Source organism: Oncorhynchus kisutch, linkage group LG6 (assembly GCF_002021735.2).
Source record: "Oncorhynchus kisutch isolate 150728-3 linkage group LG6, Okis_V2, whole genome shotgun sequence".
Lineage (NCBI taxonomy): Eukaryota > Metazoa > Chordata > Actinopteri > Salmoniformes > Salmonidae > Oncorhynchus > Oncorhynchus kisutch.
Window position 1 is genome coordinate 5168853 of NC_034179.2, and position 20744 is coordinate 5189596.

At 45.4% G+C, this 20744-nt stretch overlaps 1 protein-coding gene across 1 annotated transcript in view; it reads right to left on the minus strand.

Annotated features, from left to right (window-relative positions):
- Nucleotides 1-10051: 10051 nt before the first annotated feature.
- trabd2a (TraB domain containing 2A) overlaps nucleotides 10052-20744 on the minus strand; it is a 130262-nt gene continuing 119569 nt past the window's right edge. The window contains exon 7 of the mRNA XM_031826043.1: nucleotides 10052-15825. Within this exon, the coding sequence (XP_031681903.1) occupies nucleotides 15621-15825 (205 nt within the window). The 3' untranslated portion in view covers nucleotides 10052-15620. The remainder of the gene's footprint in view (nucleotides 15826-20744) is intronic.

The following is a 20744-nucleotide window of genomic DNA, read 5'->3' on the forward strand; positions in this document are numbered from 1 at the left end:
GGTGGTGGTAGTGTGATGGTTTGGGGTCCAGCGTGGTGGTGGTAGTGTGATGGTTTGGGGTTCAGCGTGGTGGTGGTAGTGTGATGGTTTGGGGTCCAGCGTGGTGGTGGTAATGTGATGGTTTGGGGTTCAGCGTGGTGGTGGTAGTGTGATGGTTTGGGGTCCAGTGTGGTTGTGGTATTGTGATGGTTTGGGGTCCAGTGTGGTGGTGGTAATGTGATGGTTTGGGGTCCAGCGTGGTGGTGGTAATGTGATGGTTTGGGGTTCAGCGTGGTGGTGGTAATGTGATGGTTTGGGGTCCAGCGTGGTGGTGGTAGTGTGATGGTTTGGGGTTCAGCGTGGTGGTGGTAGTGTGATGGTTTGGGGTTCAGCGTGGTGGTGGTAATGTGATGGTTTGGGGTTCAGCGTGGTGGTGGTAGTGTGATGGTTTGGGGTTCAGTGTGGTGGTGGTAATGTGATGGTTTGGGGTCCAGCGTGGTGGTGGTAGTGTGATGGTTTGGGGTCCAGTGTGGTTGTGGTATTGTGATGGTTTGGGGTCCAGTGTGGTGGTGGTAATGCGATGGTTTGGGGTCCAGCGTGGTGGTGGTAATGTGATGGTTTGGGGTTCAGCGTGGTGGTGGTAATGTGATGGTTTGGGGTCCAGCGTGGTGGTGGTAGTGTGATGGTTTGGGGTTCAGCGTGGTGGTGGTAGTGTGATGGTTTGGGGTTCAGCATGGTGGTGGTAATGTGATGGTTTGGGGTTCAGCGTGGTGGTGGTAATGTGATGGTTTGGGGTTCAGCGTGGTGGTGGTAATGTGATGGTTTGGGGTCCAGCGTGGTGGTGGTAGTGTGATGGTTTGGGGTTCAGCGTGGTGGTGGTAGTGTGATGGTTTGGGGTTCAGCGTGGTGGTGGTAATGTGATGGTTTGGGGTTCAGCGTGGTGGTGGTAATGTGATGGTTTGGGGTCCAGCGTGGTGGTGGTAGTGTGATGGTTTGGGGTTCAGCGTGGTGGTGGTAGTGTGATGGTTTGGGGTTCAGCGTGGTGGTGGTAGTGTGATGGTTTGGGGTCCAGCGTGGTGTTGGTAATGTGATGGATTGGGGTCCAGCATGGTGGTGGTAATGTGATGGTTTGGGGTTCAGCGTGGTGGTGGTAATGTGATGGTTTGGGGTCCAGCGTGGTGGTGGTAGAGTGATGGTTTGGGGTCCAGTGTGGTGGTGGTAATGTGATGGTTTGGGGTCCAGCGTGGTGGTGGTAATGTGATAGTTTGGGGTCCAGCGTGGTGATGGTTTGGGGTCCAGCATGGTGGTGGTAGTGTGATGGTTTGGGGTCCAGCGTGGTGGTGGTAGTGTGATGGTTTGGGGTCCAGCGTGGTGGTGGTAGTGTGATGGTTTGGGGTCCAGCGTGGTGGTGGTAATGTGATGGTTTGGGGTTCAGCATGGTGGTGGTAGTGTGATGGTTTGGGGTCCAGTGTGGTTGTGGTATTGTGATGGTTTGGGGTCCAGTGTGGTGGTGGTAATGCGATGGTTTGGGGTCCAGCGTGGTGGTGGTAATGTGATGGTTTGGGGTTCAGCGTGGTGGTGGTAATGTGATGGTTTGGGGTCCAGCGTGGTGGTGGTAGTGTGATGGTTTGGGGTTCAGCGTGGTGGTGGTAGTGTGATGGTTTGGGGTTCAGCGTGGTGGTGGTAATGTGATGGTTTGGGGTTCAGCGTGGTGGTGGTAGTGTGATGGTTTGGGGTTCAGCGTGGTGGTGGTAATGTGATGGTTTGGGGTCCAGCGTGGTGGTGGTAGTGTGATGGTTTGGGGTTCAGCGTGGTGGTGGTAATGTGATGGTTTGGGGTTCAGCGTGGTGGTGGTAATGTGATGGTTTGGGGTCCAGCGTGGTGGTGGTAGTGTGATGGTTTGGGGTTCAGCGTGGTGGTGGTAGAGTGATGGTTTGGGGTTCAGCGTGGTGGTGGTAGAGTGATGGTTTGGGGTTCAGTGTGGTGGTGGTAATGTGATGGTTTGGGGTCCAGTGTGGTGGTGGTAATGTGATGGTTTGGGGTTCAGCGTGGTGGTGGTAATGTGATGGTTTGGGGTTCAGCGTGGTGGTGGTAGAGTGATGGTTTGGGGTTCAGCGTGGTGGTGGTAGAGTGATGGTTTGGGGTTCAGCGTGGTGGTGGTAATGTGATGGTTTGGGGTCCAGCGTGGTGGTGGTAGTGTGATGGTTTGGGGTTCAGCGTGGTGGTGGTAGAGTGATGGTTTGGGGTTCAGCATGGTGGTGGTAATGTGATGGTTTGGGGTTCAGCGTGGTGGTGGTAATGTGATGGTTTGGGGTCCAGCGTGGTGGTGGTAGTGTGATGGTTTGGGGTTCAGCGTGGTGGTGGTAGAGTGATGGTTTGGGGTTCAGCGTGGTGGTGGTAGAGTGATGGTTTGGGGTTCAGTGTGGTGGTGGTAATGTGATGGTTTGGGGTCCAGTGTGGTGGTGGTAATGTGATGGTTTGGGGTTCAGCGTGGTGGTGGTAATGTGATGGTTTGGGGTTCAGCGTGGTGGTGGTAGAGTGATGGTTTGGGGTTCAGCGTGGTGGTGGTAGAGTGATGGTTTGGGGTCCAGTGTGGTGGTGGTAATGTGATGGTTTGGGGTCCAGCATGGTGGTGGTAATGTGATGGTTTGGGGTTCAGCGTGGTGGTGGTAGTGTGATGGTTTGGGGTTCAGCGTGGTGGTGGTAGTGTGATGGTTTGGGGTTCAGCGTGGTGGTGGTAGTGTGATGGTTTGGGGTCCAGCGTGGTGGTGGTAGTGTGATGGTTTGGGGTCCAGCGTGGTGGTGGTAGTGTGATGGTTTGGGGTCCAGCGTGGTGGTGGTAATGTGATGGTTTGGGGTTCAGCATGGTGGTGGTAGTGTGATGGTTTGGGGTCCAGTGTGGTTGTGGTATTGTGATGGTTTGGGGTCCAGTGTGGTGGTGGTAATGTGATGGTTTGGGGTCCAGCGTGGTGGTGGTAGTGTGATGGTTTGGGGTCAGCATGGTGGTGGTAGTGTGATGGTTTGGGGTCCAGCATGGTGGTGGTAGTGTGATGGTTTGGGGATGTTTTGTTGCCTCAGGACCTGGACGACTTGCCTTAATAGAAGGAACCATGAATTCTGCTCTGTATCAGAGAGTTCTACAGGAGAATGATAGGCCAACAGTCTGTCAGCTGAAGCTCAGCTGGGTCATACAGCAAGACAATGATCCAAAACACACAATCATGTCTACATGAAAATGGCTATAAAGCAACACATTTGAAGTTTTGGAATGGCCTAGTCAAAGTCCAGACCTAATCCCAATTGAGATGTTGTGGCAGGACTTGAAACGAGCAGTTCATGCTTGACATATAGCTGAGTTAAAGAGGTTCTGCATGGAATAGTGGGCCAAAATTCCTCCACAGCGATGTGAGAGACTGATCAACAACTACGGGAAGTCATTGCAGCTAAAGGTAGCACAACCAGTTATTGAGGGTCAGGGGGAAATTACTTTTTCACACAGGGGAATTGGGTATTGCATAACTTTGCTAATTAAATTAATTAAAGAAGTATCCATATGTTGTGTTATTTGTAAACTCAGGTTCCCTTGATCTAATATTTGGTTTTGGTTGAAGATTTAACAACATTCTGTATCAAGAAGGGGGCAAATTACTCCTGTGTGGCACAGAGGTCTAAGGCACTGCATCTCAGTGCAAGAGGCGTCACTACAGTCCCTGGTTCAAAACCAGGCTGTATCACATCCGGCCGTGATTGGGAGTCCCATAGGGCGGCACACTATTGGCCAAGCGTTGTCTGGGTTTGGCCGGGGTAGGCCGTCATTGTAAATAAAAATGTATTCATAACTGACTTGCCTAATTAAATAAAGGTTAAATAAACAATTTAGTAATAATAATCATTTTCACGCTACTGGATCACATTACTTACTTACTTCTTCACCTGCATTGCTTGTTGTTCTGGGTTTTTAGGGTGCGTTTCTGTACAGCACTTTGAGATAGCAGCTGATGTAAGAAGGGCTTTATAAATATATTTCATTTGAATATGATTTGACTTACATGGACACTACGAGGTGTCGAAAGCGTTCCACAGGGATGTTGGCCCTTGTTGACTCCAATGCCTCCAACAGTTGTGTCAAGTTGGCTGGATGTCCTTTTTGGGTGGTGGACCATTCTTGATAAACACGGGAAACTGTTGAGCGTGAAAAACCCAGCAGCTTTGCAGTTCTTGACATTAACCGGTGCGCCTGGTACCTAATACCAAACCCCGTTCAAAGACGTTTAAATATTTTGTCTTGCCCATTCACCCTCTGAATGGCACACATACACAATCCATGTCTCAATTGTCTCAAGGCTTAAAAATCCTTCTTTAACCAGCCTCCTCTGCTTCATCTACACTGATTGAAGAGGATTAAACACTTCAATCAGTCGTAGCTGTATCGAAGTGGCTTTTTATGGAATCTCATCCACGGACGTAGACTGTAGGTCTGGTTCGTACGAAAATCTGAACCAATCATAGACATCTATTGTTTTCACAAGTTTTGGACAGCACAATACATTAGAGTAGTGGTTCTCAAACCTCTCTATGGGGACCTTAGGTATTTCCATGTCATCTATTCCAGAGCTATCACCCCCGATTCAACTTGTCAATTAATCCTCAAGGGCCCAGAGTCACACAAAAATAAATTATACGCTTCTTAAGAAAAAAGAAGAAGACGTTCATAAGTGCAATTCCTCAACAATATCTTAAGATTTAATGATTTTCTTTTTCGAATTTCTCAAATATCTTCTTACAAATCTTCTGAAGACGTTTGTTGCTAGGCAACGGTTTCAGCTAGCTATGAAATCCAAAGTTGAATAGGGTTGAAGTTCAGAGCTACAGCTACATTTTGATTGGTCCCCGAGGACAGGTTTGAGAACCACTGCAGTGGAGCACCGCAGGTTGCAGTACAGTAAAGTATATATATATATATATAAAATAGTAGTTAAAGACTTTTCCACATTCTTTCAGAACCCGAAAAAAATCCTGATTTCAACGTCCGTAAAATACGTATTTTCAACATCCAGAATAAAATGTATTTTCAGTGTCTGGAAAATACATATTTAAAATGTCCTTAAAATACGTATTTTCACCTTTCATTCAGAACCTAAAATGATCTTAACTTCAACATCTTTTTAAAAAAATTATGTCTTTTAAACTTAATTTTGCTTACTGGGTAAGAGTTTGGATTTTGGGGAAACAAACTGAGAACTAACTTGATATACTTATGGATTAAAATGGCATGAAGAAATCACATGTTATTTGTCACATGGTTGGTAAACAACAGGTGTGGACTAACAGTGAAATGCTTACTTACAGGTCCTTACCCACAATGCAGAGAGAAAAAGATAGAAAACATAATACGAGGAATAAATACACAATGAGTAATGATAACTTTGCTATATACACAGGGTGCTAGTGCCGAACTGATGTGGAGGGGTATGAGGTAATTGAGGTAGATAGTACAGTACCTTCAGAAAGTATTCATACCCCTTGATTTATTCCAAATGTTATTGTGTTACAGCCTGAATTCACAATGGATTAAATAAAAAAATGTAACAAAGTGAAAACAGTTTTTTTTGTTTTTTTAATGTCTCCAAATTTATTGAAAATGTTTACGTTATTGGGGTGAATTCATCTCCCAGTGTCTGGTGGAAAGCAGACTGAACCAGTTATTCCTCTAGGCTTTTGCCTGTGCTTAGCTCCATTCAGTTTAGTTTATCCTGAAAAACTCCCCGGTCCTTAATGATTACAAGCATACCCATAACATGATGCAGCCACCACTATGCTTGAAAATATGGAGAGTGGTACTCAGTAATGTGCTGTATTGGATTTGCCCCAAACATAACTTTTTGTATCCAGGACAAAAAGTGAATAGCTTTGCCTCATTGTTTGTGTATTACTTTAGTGCCTTGTTGCAAACAGGATGAGTGTTTTGGAATAAAATACATTCTGTACAGACTTCCTTCTTTTCACTCTGTCCATTAGGTTTGTATTGCGAAGTAATAACTACAATGTTGTTGATCCGTTCTTAGTTTTCTCCTATCACAGCCATTAAACTCTATAACTATTTTAAAGTCACCATTGGTGTCATGGTGAAATCCCTGAGCGGTTTCTTTCCTCTCCGGCAACTGAGTTAGGAAGCACACCTGTATCGTTGTGTTTGAAACGCCACTGCTTGACTGAGGGACTTCAGTCAGATAATTGTATGTGTGGGGAACAGAGATGAGGTAGTCATTCAAAAATTATGTTAAACAAGTGGGCTGAGGGCTCTGTAACATTGGACCCTCGCTGCCGCGTTTCCCTAGACAAAAAGAAGCATAAGCGTCTGAGTCAAGTTGTTGAGTTGGCTAAATTAGCTTAATTAGCTAGCTTAGTGAAAGGAAAACTACGAAGAAAAAAAAGACAACAAAATATATCTCTCCCTCTCTGCTACTTCTCCTGAATTTTTGAAGAAATTAATTTGTTAAAAACTGTTAAACTATTGTCTTTCTCTTTGGGTCAACTACTCACCACATGTTATGCTCTGCAGTGCTAGCTAGCTGTAGCTTATGCTTTCAGTACTAGATTCATCATGTTATGCTTCAGTTCGCTTCATACTCGTCGCCAAACCCACTGGCTCCATGTCATCTACAAGACCCTGCTAGGTAAAGTCCCCCCTTATCTCAGCTCGCTGGTCACCATAGCATCTCCCACCTGTAGCACACGCTCCAGCAGGTATATCTCTCTAGTCACCCCCAAGACCAATTCTTTCTTTGGCCGCCTCTCCTTCCAGTTCTCTGCTGCCAATGACTGGAACGAACTACAAAAATCTCTGAAACTGGAAACACTTATCTCCCTCACTAGCTTTAAGCACCAACTGTCAGAGCAGCTCACAGATTACTGCACCTGTACATAGCCCACCTAAAATTTAGCCCAAACAACTACCTCTTTCCCAACTGTATTTAATTTTTATTTATTTATTTATTTTGCTCCTTTGCACCCCATTATTTTTTTATTTCTACTTTGCACATTCTTCCATTGCAAAACTACCATTCCAGTATTTTACTTGCTATATTGTATTTACTTTGCCATCATGGCCTTTTTTTGCCTTTACCTCCCTTCTCACCTCATTTGCTCACATTGTATATAGACTTGTTTATACTGCATTATTGACTGTATGTTTGTTTTTACTCCATGTGTAACTCTGTGTCGTTTTATCTGTCGAACTGCTTTGCTTTATCTTGGCCAGGTCGCAATTGTAAATGAGAACTTGTTCTCAACTTGCCTACCTGGTTAAATAAAGGTAAAATAAATAAATAAATAAAAAAATGCTCTGCAGTGCTAGCTAGCTAGCTGTAGCTTATGCTTTCAGTACTAGATTCATCATGTTATGCTCTGCAGTGCTAGCTAGCTGTAGCTTATGCTTTCAGTACTAGATTCATCATGTTATGCTCTGCAGTGCTAGCTAGCTGTAGCTTGTGCTTTCAGTACTAGATTTATTATCCAATCCTTTGATTGGACGGACAACATGTCAGTTCATGCTGCAAGAGCTCTGATAGGTTGGAGGACATCCTCCGGAAGCCATAGTAATTACTGTGTAAGTCTATGGAATGGGTTGAGAACCACTAGCCTTCTAGATTTTGTATTTAAGTCAATGAACCCAGAGGAGGATGGAAAATCATTGTCCCTAGAGGGTGCTGTTGAGTATATTGTAGTCCTTCACTGCCAAACAGTGTGTTTTAATCAGTTATTTGGTGACGTGAATATATTTAGTATAGTTTTATCTAAAAAGGATAACTTTTTTAATGTTTCACAATTTTTATTTTAATAAGATTAACTGAGGACGGTCTTCACGTTCCTCCTCTGAGGAACCTCCATTGCTGTCTACCTATCATTGCTGTCTACCTATCATTGCTGTCTACCTATCATTGCTGTCTACCTATCATTACTGATACCGTAGCATATTCAAATCAAATCAAATCAAATTTTACTAGTCACATGCACTGAATGCAACAGACTTTACAGTGAAATGCTGACTTATGAGCCCTTAACTGACAGTGCAGTTTCAAAAAATACAGATAAGACTAAGAGATAAAAGTAACAAGTAATTAAAGAGCAGCAGTAAAATAACAATATATACAGGGGGGGTGTCGGTACAGAGTCAATGTGGGGGGGGGGGGGTGTCGGTACAGAGTCAATGTGTGTGTGGGGGGTGGGGGTGGGGGGGGGGGGTCGGTGCAGAGTCAATGTGGGGGGGGTGCCGGTACAGAGCCAATGTGTGTGGGGGGGGGGGGGGGGGGTCGGTACAGAGTCAATGTGGGGGGGTGTCGGTGCAGAGTCAATGGGGGGGGGGTGGGGGGTCGGTACAGAGTCAATGTGGGGGGGTGTCGGTGCAGAGTCAATGTGTGGGGGTGGGGGTGGGGGGGGTCGGTGCAGAGTCAATGTGGGGGGGTGCCGGTACAGAGCCAATGTGGGGGGGGGGGGGGGTCGGTACAGAGTCAATGTGGGGGGGTGTCGGTGCAGAGTCAATGTGGGGGGGTGGGGGGTCGGTACAGAGTCAATGTGGGGGGGTGTCGGTGCAGAGTCAATGTGGGGGGGGGGGGGTCGGTACAGAGTCAATGTGGGGGGGTGCCGGTACAGAGTCAATGTGGGGGGGTGCCGGTACAGAGTCAATGTGGGGGGGTGTCGGTGCAGAGTCAATGTGGGGGGTGCCGGTACAGAGTCAATGTGGGGGGGTGCCGGTACAGAGTCAATGTGGGGGGGGCCGGTACAGAGTCAATGCGGGGGGGTGCCGGTACAGAGTCAATGTGGGGGGGTGCCGGTACAGAGGCAATGTGGGGGGGTGTCGGTGCAGAGTCAATGTGGGGGGGTGCCGGTACATAGTCAATGTGGGGGGGTGCCGGTACAGAGTCAATGTGGGGGGGTGCCGGTACAGAGTCAATGTGTGGGGGTGCCGGTACAGAGTCAATGTGGGGGGGGGGTGTCGGTACAGAGTCAATGTGGGGGGGTGCCGGTACAGAGTCAATGTGGGGGGGGGGGTCGGTACAGAGTCAATGTGGGGGGGTGCCGGTACAGAGTCAATGTGCGAGGGCACCGGTTAGTTGAGGTAGTATGTACATGTAGGTAGAGTTAATTAAAGTGACTATGCATAGATGACAACAGAGAGTGGCAGTGGTGTGGTGTGGTGGTGGGGGGGGGGGGGGGGGCAATGCAAATATTCTGGGTAGCCATTTGACTAGATGTTCAGGATTCTTATAGCTTGGGGTTAGAAGCTCTTTAGAAGCCTTTCGGACCTAAACTTGGCGCTCCGGTACCGCTTGCCGTGTGGTAGCAGAGAGAACAGTCTATATGACTAGGGTGGTTGGAGTCTTTGACAATTTTTAGGGCCTTCCTCTGACACGGCCTGGTATAGAGGTCGTAGTGTATAGCTTACACTGTACGGTTAAAAAGGGTCCTAAAGGAAGGCTCTACCATAAAGCACCCTTCTTCTTTAGTGCTGTACAAGAGGAATATTTTCCAACAGTTACCAATGCCAGCCATAGTTAAGGTCAATAGCTTGTAGGGCAGCAACAGACTGAAAACAGTCACAAAACATCATTTAACACCTCTCTTTTTTTTATCACCATTCTGCTGTCCAAAGATGAAAACCTTCCTGATCTTTTAAAGGGACAATAAGTAATGAAATATTAAGAAGCAAATCTGCCAGGTATCATGTCTCTGGATCATTTGAGGTTGGGAAAGGATTATTCTGGAACATTTGGGCCTGCATCCTACTCTTAACCGCCCGGGGGTTAAATACCGTGTCACTCATGTTGTGTGGAGCCCATCCGTTAAATGTGCTACAACAGAAGACGTCCCCTTTGTGATAGAGACCTTTTGACCTGCTTAGATAAAAGTGAAACAATCTACAGAGATGCCAGTGTTGTATATTACAGTAATATACCAGAAACCGATTCATCTTATTAGACATGACATCAATGACTCTTCTGACATTCTCCTCTGAGTGATTTGGCTAATCAATGGTGGGGGAACGTTCTAACAAAGTCATCTGACTCAAACGTTGAACTGGATAAATATTTTATTGTTCTCAAATTTTTTATTTCAGTGAGCTACAACAGGATACAACTCATTTCAGTGAGCTACAACAGGATACAACTCATTTCAGTGAGCTACAACAGGATACAACTCATTTCAGTGAGCTACAACCTTATAGAGCTCATTTCAGTGAGCTACAACAGGATACAACTCATTTCAGTGAGCTACAAACTTATAGAGATCATTTCAGTGAGCTACAACAGGATACAACTCATTTCAGTGAGCTACAACCTTATAGAGATCATTTCAGTGAGCTACAACAGGATACAACTCATTTCAGTGAGCTTCAACCTTATAGAGCTCATTTCAGTGAGCTACAACAGGATACAACTCATTTCAGTGAGCTACAACCTTATAGAGCTCATTTCAGTGAGCTACAACAGGATACAACTCATTTCAGTGAGCTACAACCTTATAGAGCTCATTTCAGTGAGCTACAACAGGATACAACTCATTTCAGTGAGCTACAACCTTATAGAGCTCATTTCTGTGAGCTACAACAAGATACAACTCATTTCAGTGAGCTACAACCTTATAGAGCTCATTTCAGTGAGCTACAACAGGATACAACTCATTTCAGTGAGCTACAACAGGATACAACTCATTTCAGTGAGCTACAACCTTATAGAGATCATTTCAGTGAGCTACAACAGGATACAACTCATTTCAGTGAGCTACAACCTTATAGAGCTCATTTCAGTGAGCTACAACAGGATACAACTCATTTCAGTGAGCTACAACAGGATACAACTCATTTCAGTGAGCTACAACTGGATACAACTCATTTCATCAATCTGCTGCTATACAGTAGTACATGATCCAAACTTAAGGTTGATTTACTGTCGGTCTAAAGACGGTCTGTGGACACGTCACATTCTAGTAGTCTATAGACATGTTGTTTGATCGAATATAAACCAGCCTTTAGGCTGACTGGGAGGCTGGAGAGAGAATGAACAAAATCACATTGGGGTTGAACAACAACAATCACAAGACATGTTTAGATTACCTACAACTATAAAGTTAAATAAATTAAACACATGATGTAAAAATATCAAAACATAATTCTCTCAGCATACGATAGACAATCAACCAGCCCTAGATAATACTGGTTTGGATCGTTTCTCCCAGACTACAGATAACACTGGTTTGGATCGTTTCTCCCAGACTACAGATAACACTGGTTTGGATCGTTTCTCCCAGACTACAGATAACACTGGTTTGGATCGTTTCTCCCAGACTACAGATAACACTGGTTTGGATCGTTTCTCCCAGACTACAGATAATACTGGTTTGGATCGTTTCTCCCAGACTACAGATAACACTGGTTTGGATCGTTTCTCCCAGACTACAGATAACACTGGTTTGGATCGTTTCTCCCAGACTACAAGCCATAGATAACACTGGTTTGGATCGTTTCTCTCCGACTCCAGCCCTAGATAACACTGGTTTGGATCGTTTCTCTCAGACAACAAGCCATAGATAACACTGGTTTGGATCGTTTCTCCCAGACTACAGATAACACTGGTTTGGATCGTTTCTCCCAGACAACAGATAACACTGGTTTGGATCGTTTCTCCCAGACAACAGATAACACTGGTTTGGATCGTTTCTCCCAGACAACAGATAACACTGGTTTGGATCGTTTCTCCCAGACAACAGATAACACTGGTTTGGATCGTTTCTCCCAGACAACAGATAACACTGGTTTGGATCGTTTCTCCCAGACTACAAGCCCTAGATAACACTGGTTTGGATCGTTTCTCCCAGACTACAAGCCATAGATAACACTGGTTTGGATCGTTTCTCCCAGACTACAAGCCATAGATAATACTGGTTTGGATCGTTTCTCCCAGACTACAAGCCATAGATAACACTGGTTTGGATCGTTTCTCCCAGACTACAAGCCATAGATAACACTGGTTTGGATCGTTTCTCCCAGACTACAAGCCATAGATAATACTGGTTTGGATCGTTTCTCCCAGACTACAAGCCATAGATAATACTGGTTTGTATCGTTTCTCCCAGACTACAAGCCATAGATAATACTGGTTTGGATCGTTTCTCCCAGACTACAAGCCATAGATAACACTGGTTTGGATCGTTTCTCCCAGACTACAAGCCATAGATAATACTGGTTTGGATCGTTTCTCCCAGACTACAAGCCATAGATAATACTGGTTTGGATCGTTTCTCCCAGACTACAAGCCATAGATAATACTGGTTTGGATCGTTTCTCCCAGACTACAAGCCATAGATAATACTGGTTTGGATCGTTTCTCTCCGACTCCAGCCCTAGATAACACTGGTTTGGATCGTTTCTCTCCGACTCCAGCCCTAGATAACACTGGTTTGGATCGTTTCTCCCAGACTACAAGCCATAGATAATACTGGTTTGGATCGTTTCTCCCAGACTACAAGCCATAGATAATACTGGTTTGGATCGTTTCTCCCAGACTACAAGCCATAGATAATACTGGTTTGGATCGTTTCTCTCCGACTCCAGACCTAGATAACACTGGTTTGGATCGTTTCTCCCAGACTACAAGCCGTAGATAATACTGGTTTGGATCGTTTCTCCCAGACAACAAGCCCTAGATAACACTGGTTTGGATCGTTTCTCCCAGACAACAGATAACACTGGTTTGGATCGTTTCTCCCAGACAACAGATAACACTGGTTTGGATCGTTTCTCCCAGACAACAAGCCCTAGATAACACTGGTTTGGATCGTTTCTCTCAGACAACCAGCCATAGATAACACTGGTTTGGATCGTTTCTCCCAGACAACAGATAACACTGGTTTGGATAGTTTCTCTCCGACAACAAGCCGTAGATAATACTGGTTTGGATCGTTTCTCCCAGACTACAAGCCGTAGATAATACTGGTTTGGATCGTTTCTCCCAGACAACAAGCCCTAGATAACACTGGTTTGGATCGTTTCTCCCAGACAACAAGCCCTAGATAATACTGGTTTGGATCGTTTCTCTCAGACTACAAGCCATAGATAATACTGGTTTGGATCGTTTCTCCCAGACTACAAGCCATAGATAATACTGGTTTGGATCGTTTCTCTCCGACTCCAGCCCTAGATAACACTGGTTTGGATCGTTTCTCTCCGACTCCAGCCCTAGATAACACTGGTTTGGATCGTTTCTCCCAGACTACAAGCCATAGATAATACTGGTTTGGATCGTTTCTCCCAGACTACAAGCCATAGATAATACTGGTTTGGATCGTTTCTCCCAGACTACAAGCCATAGATAATACTGGTTTGGATCGTTTCTCTCCGACTCCAGACCTAGATAACACTGGTTTGGATCGTTTCTCCCAGACTACAAGCCGTAGATAATACTGGTTTGGATCGTTTCTCCCAGACAACAAGCCCTAGATAACACTGGTTTGGATCGTTTCTCCCAGACAACAGATAACACTGGTTTGGATCGTTTCTCCCAGACAACAGATAACACTGGTTTGGATCGTTTCTCCCAGACAACAAGCCCTAGATAACACTGGTTTGGATCGTTTCTCTCAGACAACCAGCCATAGATAACACTGGTTTGGATCGTTTCTCCCAGACAACAGATAACACTGGTTTGGATAGTTTCTCTCCGACAACAAGCCGTAGATAATACTGGTTTGGATCGTTTCTCCCAGACTACAAGCCGTAGATAATACTGGTTTGGATCGTTTCTCCCAGACAACAAGCCCTAGATAACACTGGTTTGGATCGTTTCTCCCAGACAACAAGCCCTAGATAATACTGGTTTGGATCGTTTCTCTCAGACAACAAGCCATAGATAACACTGGTTTGGATCGTTTCTCCCAGACAACAGATAACACTGGTTTGGATCGTTTCTCCCAGACAACAAGCCATAGATAACACTGGTTTGGATAGTTTCTCTCCGACTCCAGCCCTAGATAACACTGGTTTGGATCGTTTCTCCCAGACTACAAGCCGTAGGTAATACTGGTTTGGATCGTTTCTCCCAGACAACAAGCCCTAGATAACACTGGTTTGGATCGTTTCTCCCAGACAACAGATAACACTGGTTTGGATCGTTTCTCTCAGACAACAGATAACACTGGTTTGGATCGTTTCTCTCAGACGTCACATTACAACCTAGAGGAGATATGTAGCCTGGTTCCAGGTATATTTGTGCTGTCTTGCCAACTCCTATAACATAGCCAATTCAAAACATTGACCTTGAAGCCAGTTGGACTGCTGATTGCCTCTAAATCAAGGACCGATTTAGACCTGGGGCACCAGGTGGATGAAATAAATTTTCAGGTGGAACATAAAACCAGCAGTATTATGGACCTCCAGGCTCGGATTTCAATACCCCTGCCCGATGGTCAATGCCAAGACAGCACAAACAGATCGGGAACCAGGCTGTCAAATACGGGTTATGGTGGTTAGTACCAGTTTAGTCTAGAAAATATACTGTATCTATTTATAAACGACAACAATAAACAAAACACATTCAACCATTCAAAATGTCATATTTCTAAAATACAATCTATAATATGTAGATATATACAATTCCCACAGTATTATGCGATACAAAACACATTCTTCAAAAAGTGAAGAATAAATTCATTAAAGGGGTTGGAAGAAAACAATCTTGTCAGAGTAAGAGCCGTTTGGGTTATTATAATACATTGCTGCTGTAAAACGAAAACAAACTAAAAAACATTTGAAATAATAAACACGTAAAAGATCCAGTCGAGATGGATTTGGACAAATCCTAACTTCCATTAAAGGGATGCTGCAGGATTTTGGCAATGAAGCCCTTTATCTACTTCTCCAGAGTCAGATGAACTTGTGGACACCATTTTCATGCCCCTGAGGGAAGTTTGAAGGAAGTCGCTAATTAGCGTTAGCGCAATTTCATGCTAGTAGATAACATAGACTTCCAGTCATTGCGCTAACGCTAGTTAGCATTGGCTCGCGAAACTACCTGTACATTTCTTCATACTAGATGCAGAGACATACAAATTGTATCCATGAGTTTATCTGACTCTGGGAAAGTACATAAATGGCTTAATTGCCCAAATCCTGATGTATTCCTTTAAGTCACATTGTCACTCGACATCAATGCATGATTAGCTGAAAATTTGACGTAAGGGAAAGTTTGGATTCGCCCCCAATGTGTGTTGAAATAGATGATTCATTGTGAGCAGGAGGGATTTGAACCAATAACCTCGTGCTTTAGACCAGAGCTGCTACTAGAGTCCAGATGTTAGCAGGAGGATTTTAAACCAACAACCTCCTTTACAGATCTGGTATTAGACAGTCCAGATGTTAGCAGGAGGGTTTTGAACCAGTAACCTCCTGTACACACCTGCTACTAGAGAGTCCAGATGTTAGCAGGAGGGTTTTAAACCAGTAACCTCCTGTACATACCTGCTACTAGAGAGTCCAGATATTAGCAGGAGGGTTTTGAACCAGTAACCTCCTGTACAGATCTGCTACTAGAGAGTCCAGATGTTAGCAGGAGGGTTTTGAACCAGTAACCTCCTGTACAGACCTGCTACTAGAGAGTCCAGATGTGACCCAACACTGTAAAAAGTAACCAGAAGACACACAAGGGCGTAGAGGCGGAGGAGCCTGAAAACAACCTGTTGTAATTGGCTCTGGCGTGGGCGTGGCCTCTCTCGTGGTCGTGGTGGTGAGGCCGTACGGTGATGTAACCATTAATAAGACGGACCAGCGGAGGAGGAGGGGACTCGACTGTGGTGCTGAGAGACAAGAGAGACAAGAGGATTGCATGTTAGATTAATCTTGGATAGTAATCAGTGTGTTATGTCCATCTGTGGGTTGAGAGATGATGAGGGCACACATTCCCTGCCAACACATGGTCTCAGACTCTCCCTTGAAATAAATATTATGTAATCTCAATATGACTTTCCTAAACAAACAGCAACACTGTTGTATGTTCTATCAACCGAACCTGTCACTCACAGAGGATCTGTTCTACGTTGTTCCTAGTTTAACTGTTTCTACATGATCCCTAACATTGATACGGTTCCTAGTAGAAATGTTTCTACATGATCCCTAACATTGATACTGTTCCTAGTTTAACTGTTTCTACATGATCCCTAACATTGATACTGTTCCTAGTAGAAATGTTTCTACATGATCCCTAACATTGATTTGGTTCCTAGTTTAACTGTTTCAACATGATCCCTAACATTGATACTGTTCCTAGTTGAAAGGTAGACTCAGCAATATGATGTAGATGCGAAAAGTAAACATCATAGTGTGTACATTTCCGCAACAACTAATAGCGTTGATGCGTGAGGCTCAATCTTCTTCGCTGTTTTGGTGTCCTGGCTACCTCGCTGTAACAGTGTGAAGTGAACCTGAACACATGAGCAGATAATGTGTGTGACTGTGTGCGAGCGAAGTGTTGCATCTCACTCAACTCAATATCTGTGGTGCTGCTCACTGAGTCTACCTTTAACTGTTAATACCACATGAAGATGCCAAACACAGAACTCCAGAACCCGAGAACCTTGGACTGTTGTCAGGTAGTGGACTGTTGTCAGATAGTGGTCTGTTGTCAGGTAGTGGACTGTTGTCAGGTGGTGGACTGTTGTCAGGTAGTGGACTGTTGTCAGGTGGTGGACTGTTGTCAGGTGGTGGACTGTTGTCAGGTGGTGGACTGTTGTCAGGTAGTGGACTGTTGTCAGGTGGTGGACTGTTGTCAGGTAGTGGACTGTTGTCAGGTGGTAGACTGTTGTCAGGTGGTGGACTGTTGTCAGGTAGTGGACCGCTGTCAGGTAGTGGACCGCTGTCAGGTAGTGGACCGCTGTCAGGTAGTGGACCGTTGTTAGGTAGTGGACTGTTGTCAGATAGTGGACTGTTGTCAGGTAGTGGACTGTTGTCAGGTGGTGGACTGTTGTCAGGTAGTGGACTGTTGTCAGGTGGTGGACTGTTGTCAGGTAGTGGACTGTTGTCAGGTGGTGGACTGCTGTCAGGTAGTGGACTGTTGTCAGATAGTGGACTGTTGTCAGGTGGTGGACTGTTGTCAGGTAGTGGACTGTTGTCAGGTGGTGGACTGTTGTCAGGTGGTGGACTGTTGTCAGGTGGTGGACTGTTGTCAGGTAGTGGACTGTTGTCAGGTGGTGGACTGTTGTCAGGTAGTGGACTGTTGTCAGGTGGTAGACTGTTGTCAGGTGGTGGACTGTTGTCAGGTAGTGGACCGCTGTCAGGTAGTGGACCGCTGTCAGGTAGTGGACCGCTGTCAGGTAGTGGACCGTTGTTAGGTAGTGGACTGTTGTCAGATAGTGGACTGTTGTCAGGTAGTGGACTGTTGTCAGGTGGTGGACTGTTGTCAGGTAGTGGACTGTTGTCAGGTAGTGGACTGTTGTAATGTAGTGGACTGTTGTCAGGTGGTGGACTGTTGTCAGGTGGTGGACTGTTGTCAGGTGGTGGACTGTTGTCAGGTAGTGGACTGTTGTCAGGTAGTGGACTGCTGTCAGGTAGTGGACTGTTGCCAGGTAGTGGACTGTTGTCAGGTAGTGGACTGTTGTCAGGTAGTGGACTGTTGTCAGGTAGTGGACTGTTGTCAGGTAGTGGACTGTCGGTGTGCGATTCAATGCGTGTCCACGTTCAACTGCGAACCCTCTGCCTGGGACCTCATTGGTAAATTAAACTCTAGTGGGTTTATACTTTATAGTTGACAATCTTTCTTATAAGAACATAATTTAGCTGTGTTCAAATGAACAATAGATAACTGGTCCAGCCACTTGGTAGCTTTCCCAAAAGTGAACGACGTATAAGATGTACCCTGTATACAAAAGTATGTGGACTCCCCCTTCAAATGAATGGATTCAGCTTTTTCATCCACACCCGCTGCTGACAGGTGTATAAAATCGAGCACACAGCCATGCAATCTCCATAGGGAAACATTGGCAGTAGAATGGCCTTACTGACGACCTCAGTGACTTTCAACTTGGCACTGTCATAGGATTTCCAACAAGTCAGTTTGTCAAATTTCTGCCCTGCTAGAGCTGCCCCCCAGCCAACTGTAAGTGCTGTTATTGTGAAGTGGAAACGTCTAGGAGCAACAACGGCTCAGCCACAAAGTGGTAGGCCACACAAGCTCACAGAACGGGACTGCAGAGTGTTGAAGCGTATAGTGTGTAAAAATCGTATGTCCTCGGTTGCAACACTCACTACCAAGTTCCAAACTGCCTCTGGAAGCAACAACGTCAGCACAAGAACTGTTTGTAGGGAGCTTCATGAAATGGGTTTCCATGGCGGAGAAGCCGCACACAAGCCTAAGATCACAATGCTGAATGCCAAGTGTTGTAAAGCTCGCCACTGTTGGACTCTGGAGCAGTGGAAACACGTTCTCTGGAGTGATAAATCACGCTTCACCATCTAGCAGTCCGACGGACTAATCTGGGTTTGGCAGATGCCAGGAGAAAGCTACCTGCCCCAATGCATAATGCGAACCGTAAAGTTTGGTGGAGGAGGAATAATGGTCTGGGGCTGTTTTTCATGGTTCGGGCCCCTTAGTTCCAGTGAAGGGAAATCATAACGCTACAACATACAATGACATTCTGGACGAGTCTGTGCTTCCAACTTTGTGACAATGCCCCCGGGCACAAAGCGAGGTACATACAGAAATGGTTTGTCGGGATCAGTGTGGAAGAACTTGATTGGCCTACACAGAACCCTGACCCCAACCCCATCGAACACCTTTGGGATGCATTGGAACGCTGACTGCGAGCCAGGCCTAATCACCCCCAACATCAGTGCCCGACCTCACTAATGCTCTTGTGGCTGAATGGAAGCAAGTCCCCGCAGCAATGTTCCAACATCTAGTGGAAAGCCTTCCCAGAAGAGTGGAGGCTGTTATAGCAGTAATGTTCCAACATCTAGTGGAAAGCCTTCCCAGAAGAGTGGAGGCTGTTATAGCAGTAATGTTCCAACATCTAGTGGAGATTCTTCCCAGAAGAGTGGAGGCTGTTATAGCAGCAAAGGGGGGGGACCAACTCCATATTAATGCCCATGATTTTGGAATGAGATGTATTGTATATAGGATACCTGTCAATCACTGAGATTCATTATTTGCGTTGCTGGCTTCATTAAAAACTGTTCATCTGATGGTTTTAGTTTGACTTAGTTTATGTGTTCAAGGGCCTATACATGAGACCAATTTTACCATATTTACACACCCAGTCTCATTACTCTGCATGAATTTGTATTTTTTATTTATTAAACTAGGCAAGTCAGTTAAGAACAAATTCTTATTTTCAATGACGGCCTAGGAACAGTGGGTTAACTGCCTGTTCAGGGGCAGAACGACAGAGTTGTACCTTGTCAGCTCGGGGGTTTGAACTTGCAACCTTCCGGTTACTAGTCCAACGCTCTAACCACTAGGCTACCTGCCTCCTCCACACTCTAACCACTAGGCTACCTGCCACCCCTACACTCTAACCACTAGGCTACCTGCCACCCCTACACTCTAACCACTAGGCTACCTGCCTCCTCTACACTCTAACCACTAGGCTACCTGCCACCCCTACACTCTAACCACTAGGCTACCTGCCGCCCCTACACTCTAACCACTAGGCTACCTGCCTCTTCTACACTCTAACCACTAGGCTACCTGCCGGCCCTACACTCTAACCACGAGGCTACCCTGCCGCCTCTACACTCTAACCACGAGGCTACCCTGCCGCCTCTACACTCTAACCACTAGGCTACCCCAACTTTAAACAATGTGAAATTGGAACCCAAAATCATTTGTTTAGCTTCTTTCTATTCTGTGGCCGCATGAAATAGCAAACACAACGTGAATTCAGTGATTCCATTGGTTTGCTTCATCTTTGTGGCTCCCTGACGAATCAGTATCGTCCATTGCTGAGGTTAGGTTTAGCCAGTGTTGAATAGATTACACAATCCGGACACGAGCGAGTACTCAGCTAGTTATCAACACTGACTGACTCACCAGTATGTGTGCTACAATCTATGGCCAATCCATAGCACCGCCCACCAGGCGAAAAGGCTTGAAAAGAGTGCGTCCTGTTTAATGTAGCCATGCCAGGATCTGGGAATGGGCTGACTGGGTCTCAGCCAATCACAACAAACAGACCGGTTTCCCTGCCTGCTGTCATTGGTTGAGAGAAAAGCCAACCCAGTAACTAACTCCCATTAGTAGAGAAAATACAAATATACAGAAATTCTAAAAATCTAATTAAATTCATTATACAATGTTCAATTGAAGTTGTAATTGCCACATATTTCGACTTGAAAGGAAAGGACTGAACCCTGGTAAAATGGTGAATGTATAATGGGCCAGAGGTCAGCAGACCTGTGATGACTAGGGAGCATTCAAAACAGAAACATATTCCCTAAATAGTGCATCAGGGCCCATAGGGCTCTGGTCTAAAGTAGTGCACTATATAGGGAATAGGGTTTCATAGGGCTCTGGTCTAAAGCAGTGCACTATATAGGGAATAGGGTTCCATAGAGCTCTGGTCTAAAGTAGTGTACTATATAGGGAATAGGGTTCTATAGGGCTCTGGTCAAAAATTGTGCACTATATAGGGAATAGGGTTTCATAGGGCTCTGGGCTAAAGCAGTGCACTATATAGGGAATAGGGTTCCATAGAGCTCTGGTCTAAAGTAGTGCACTATATAG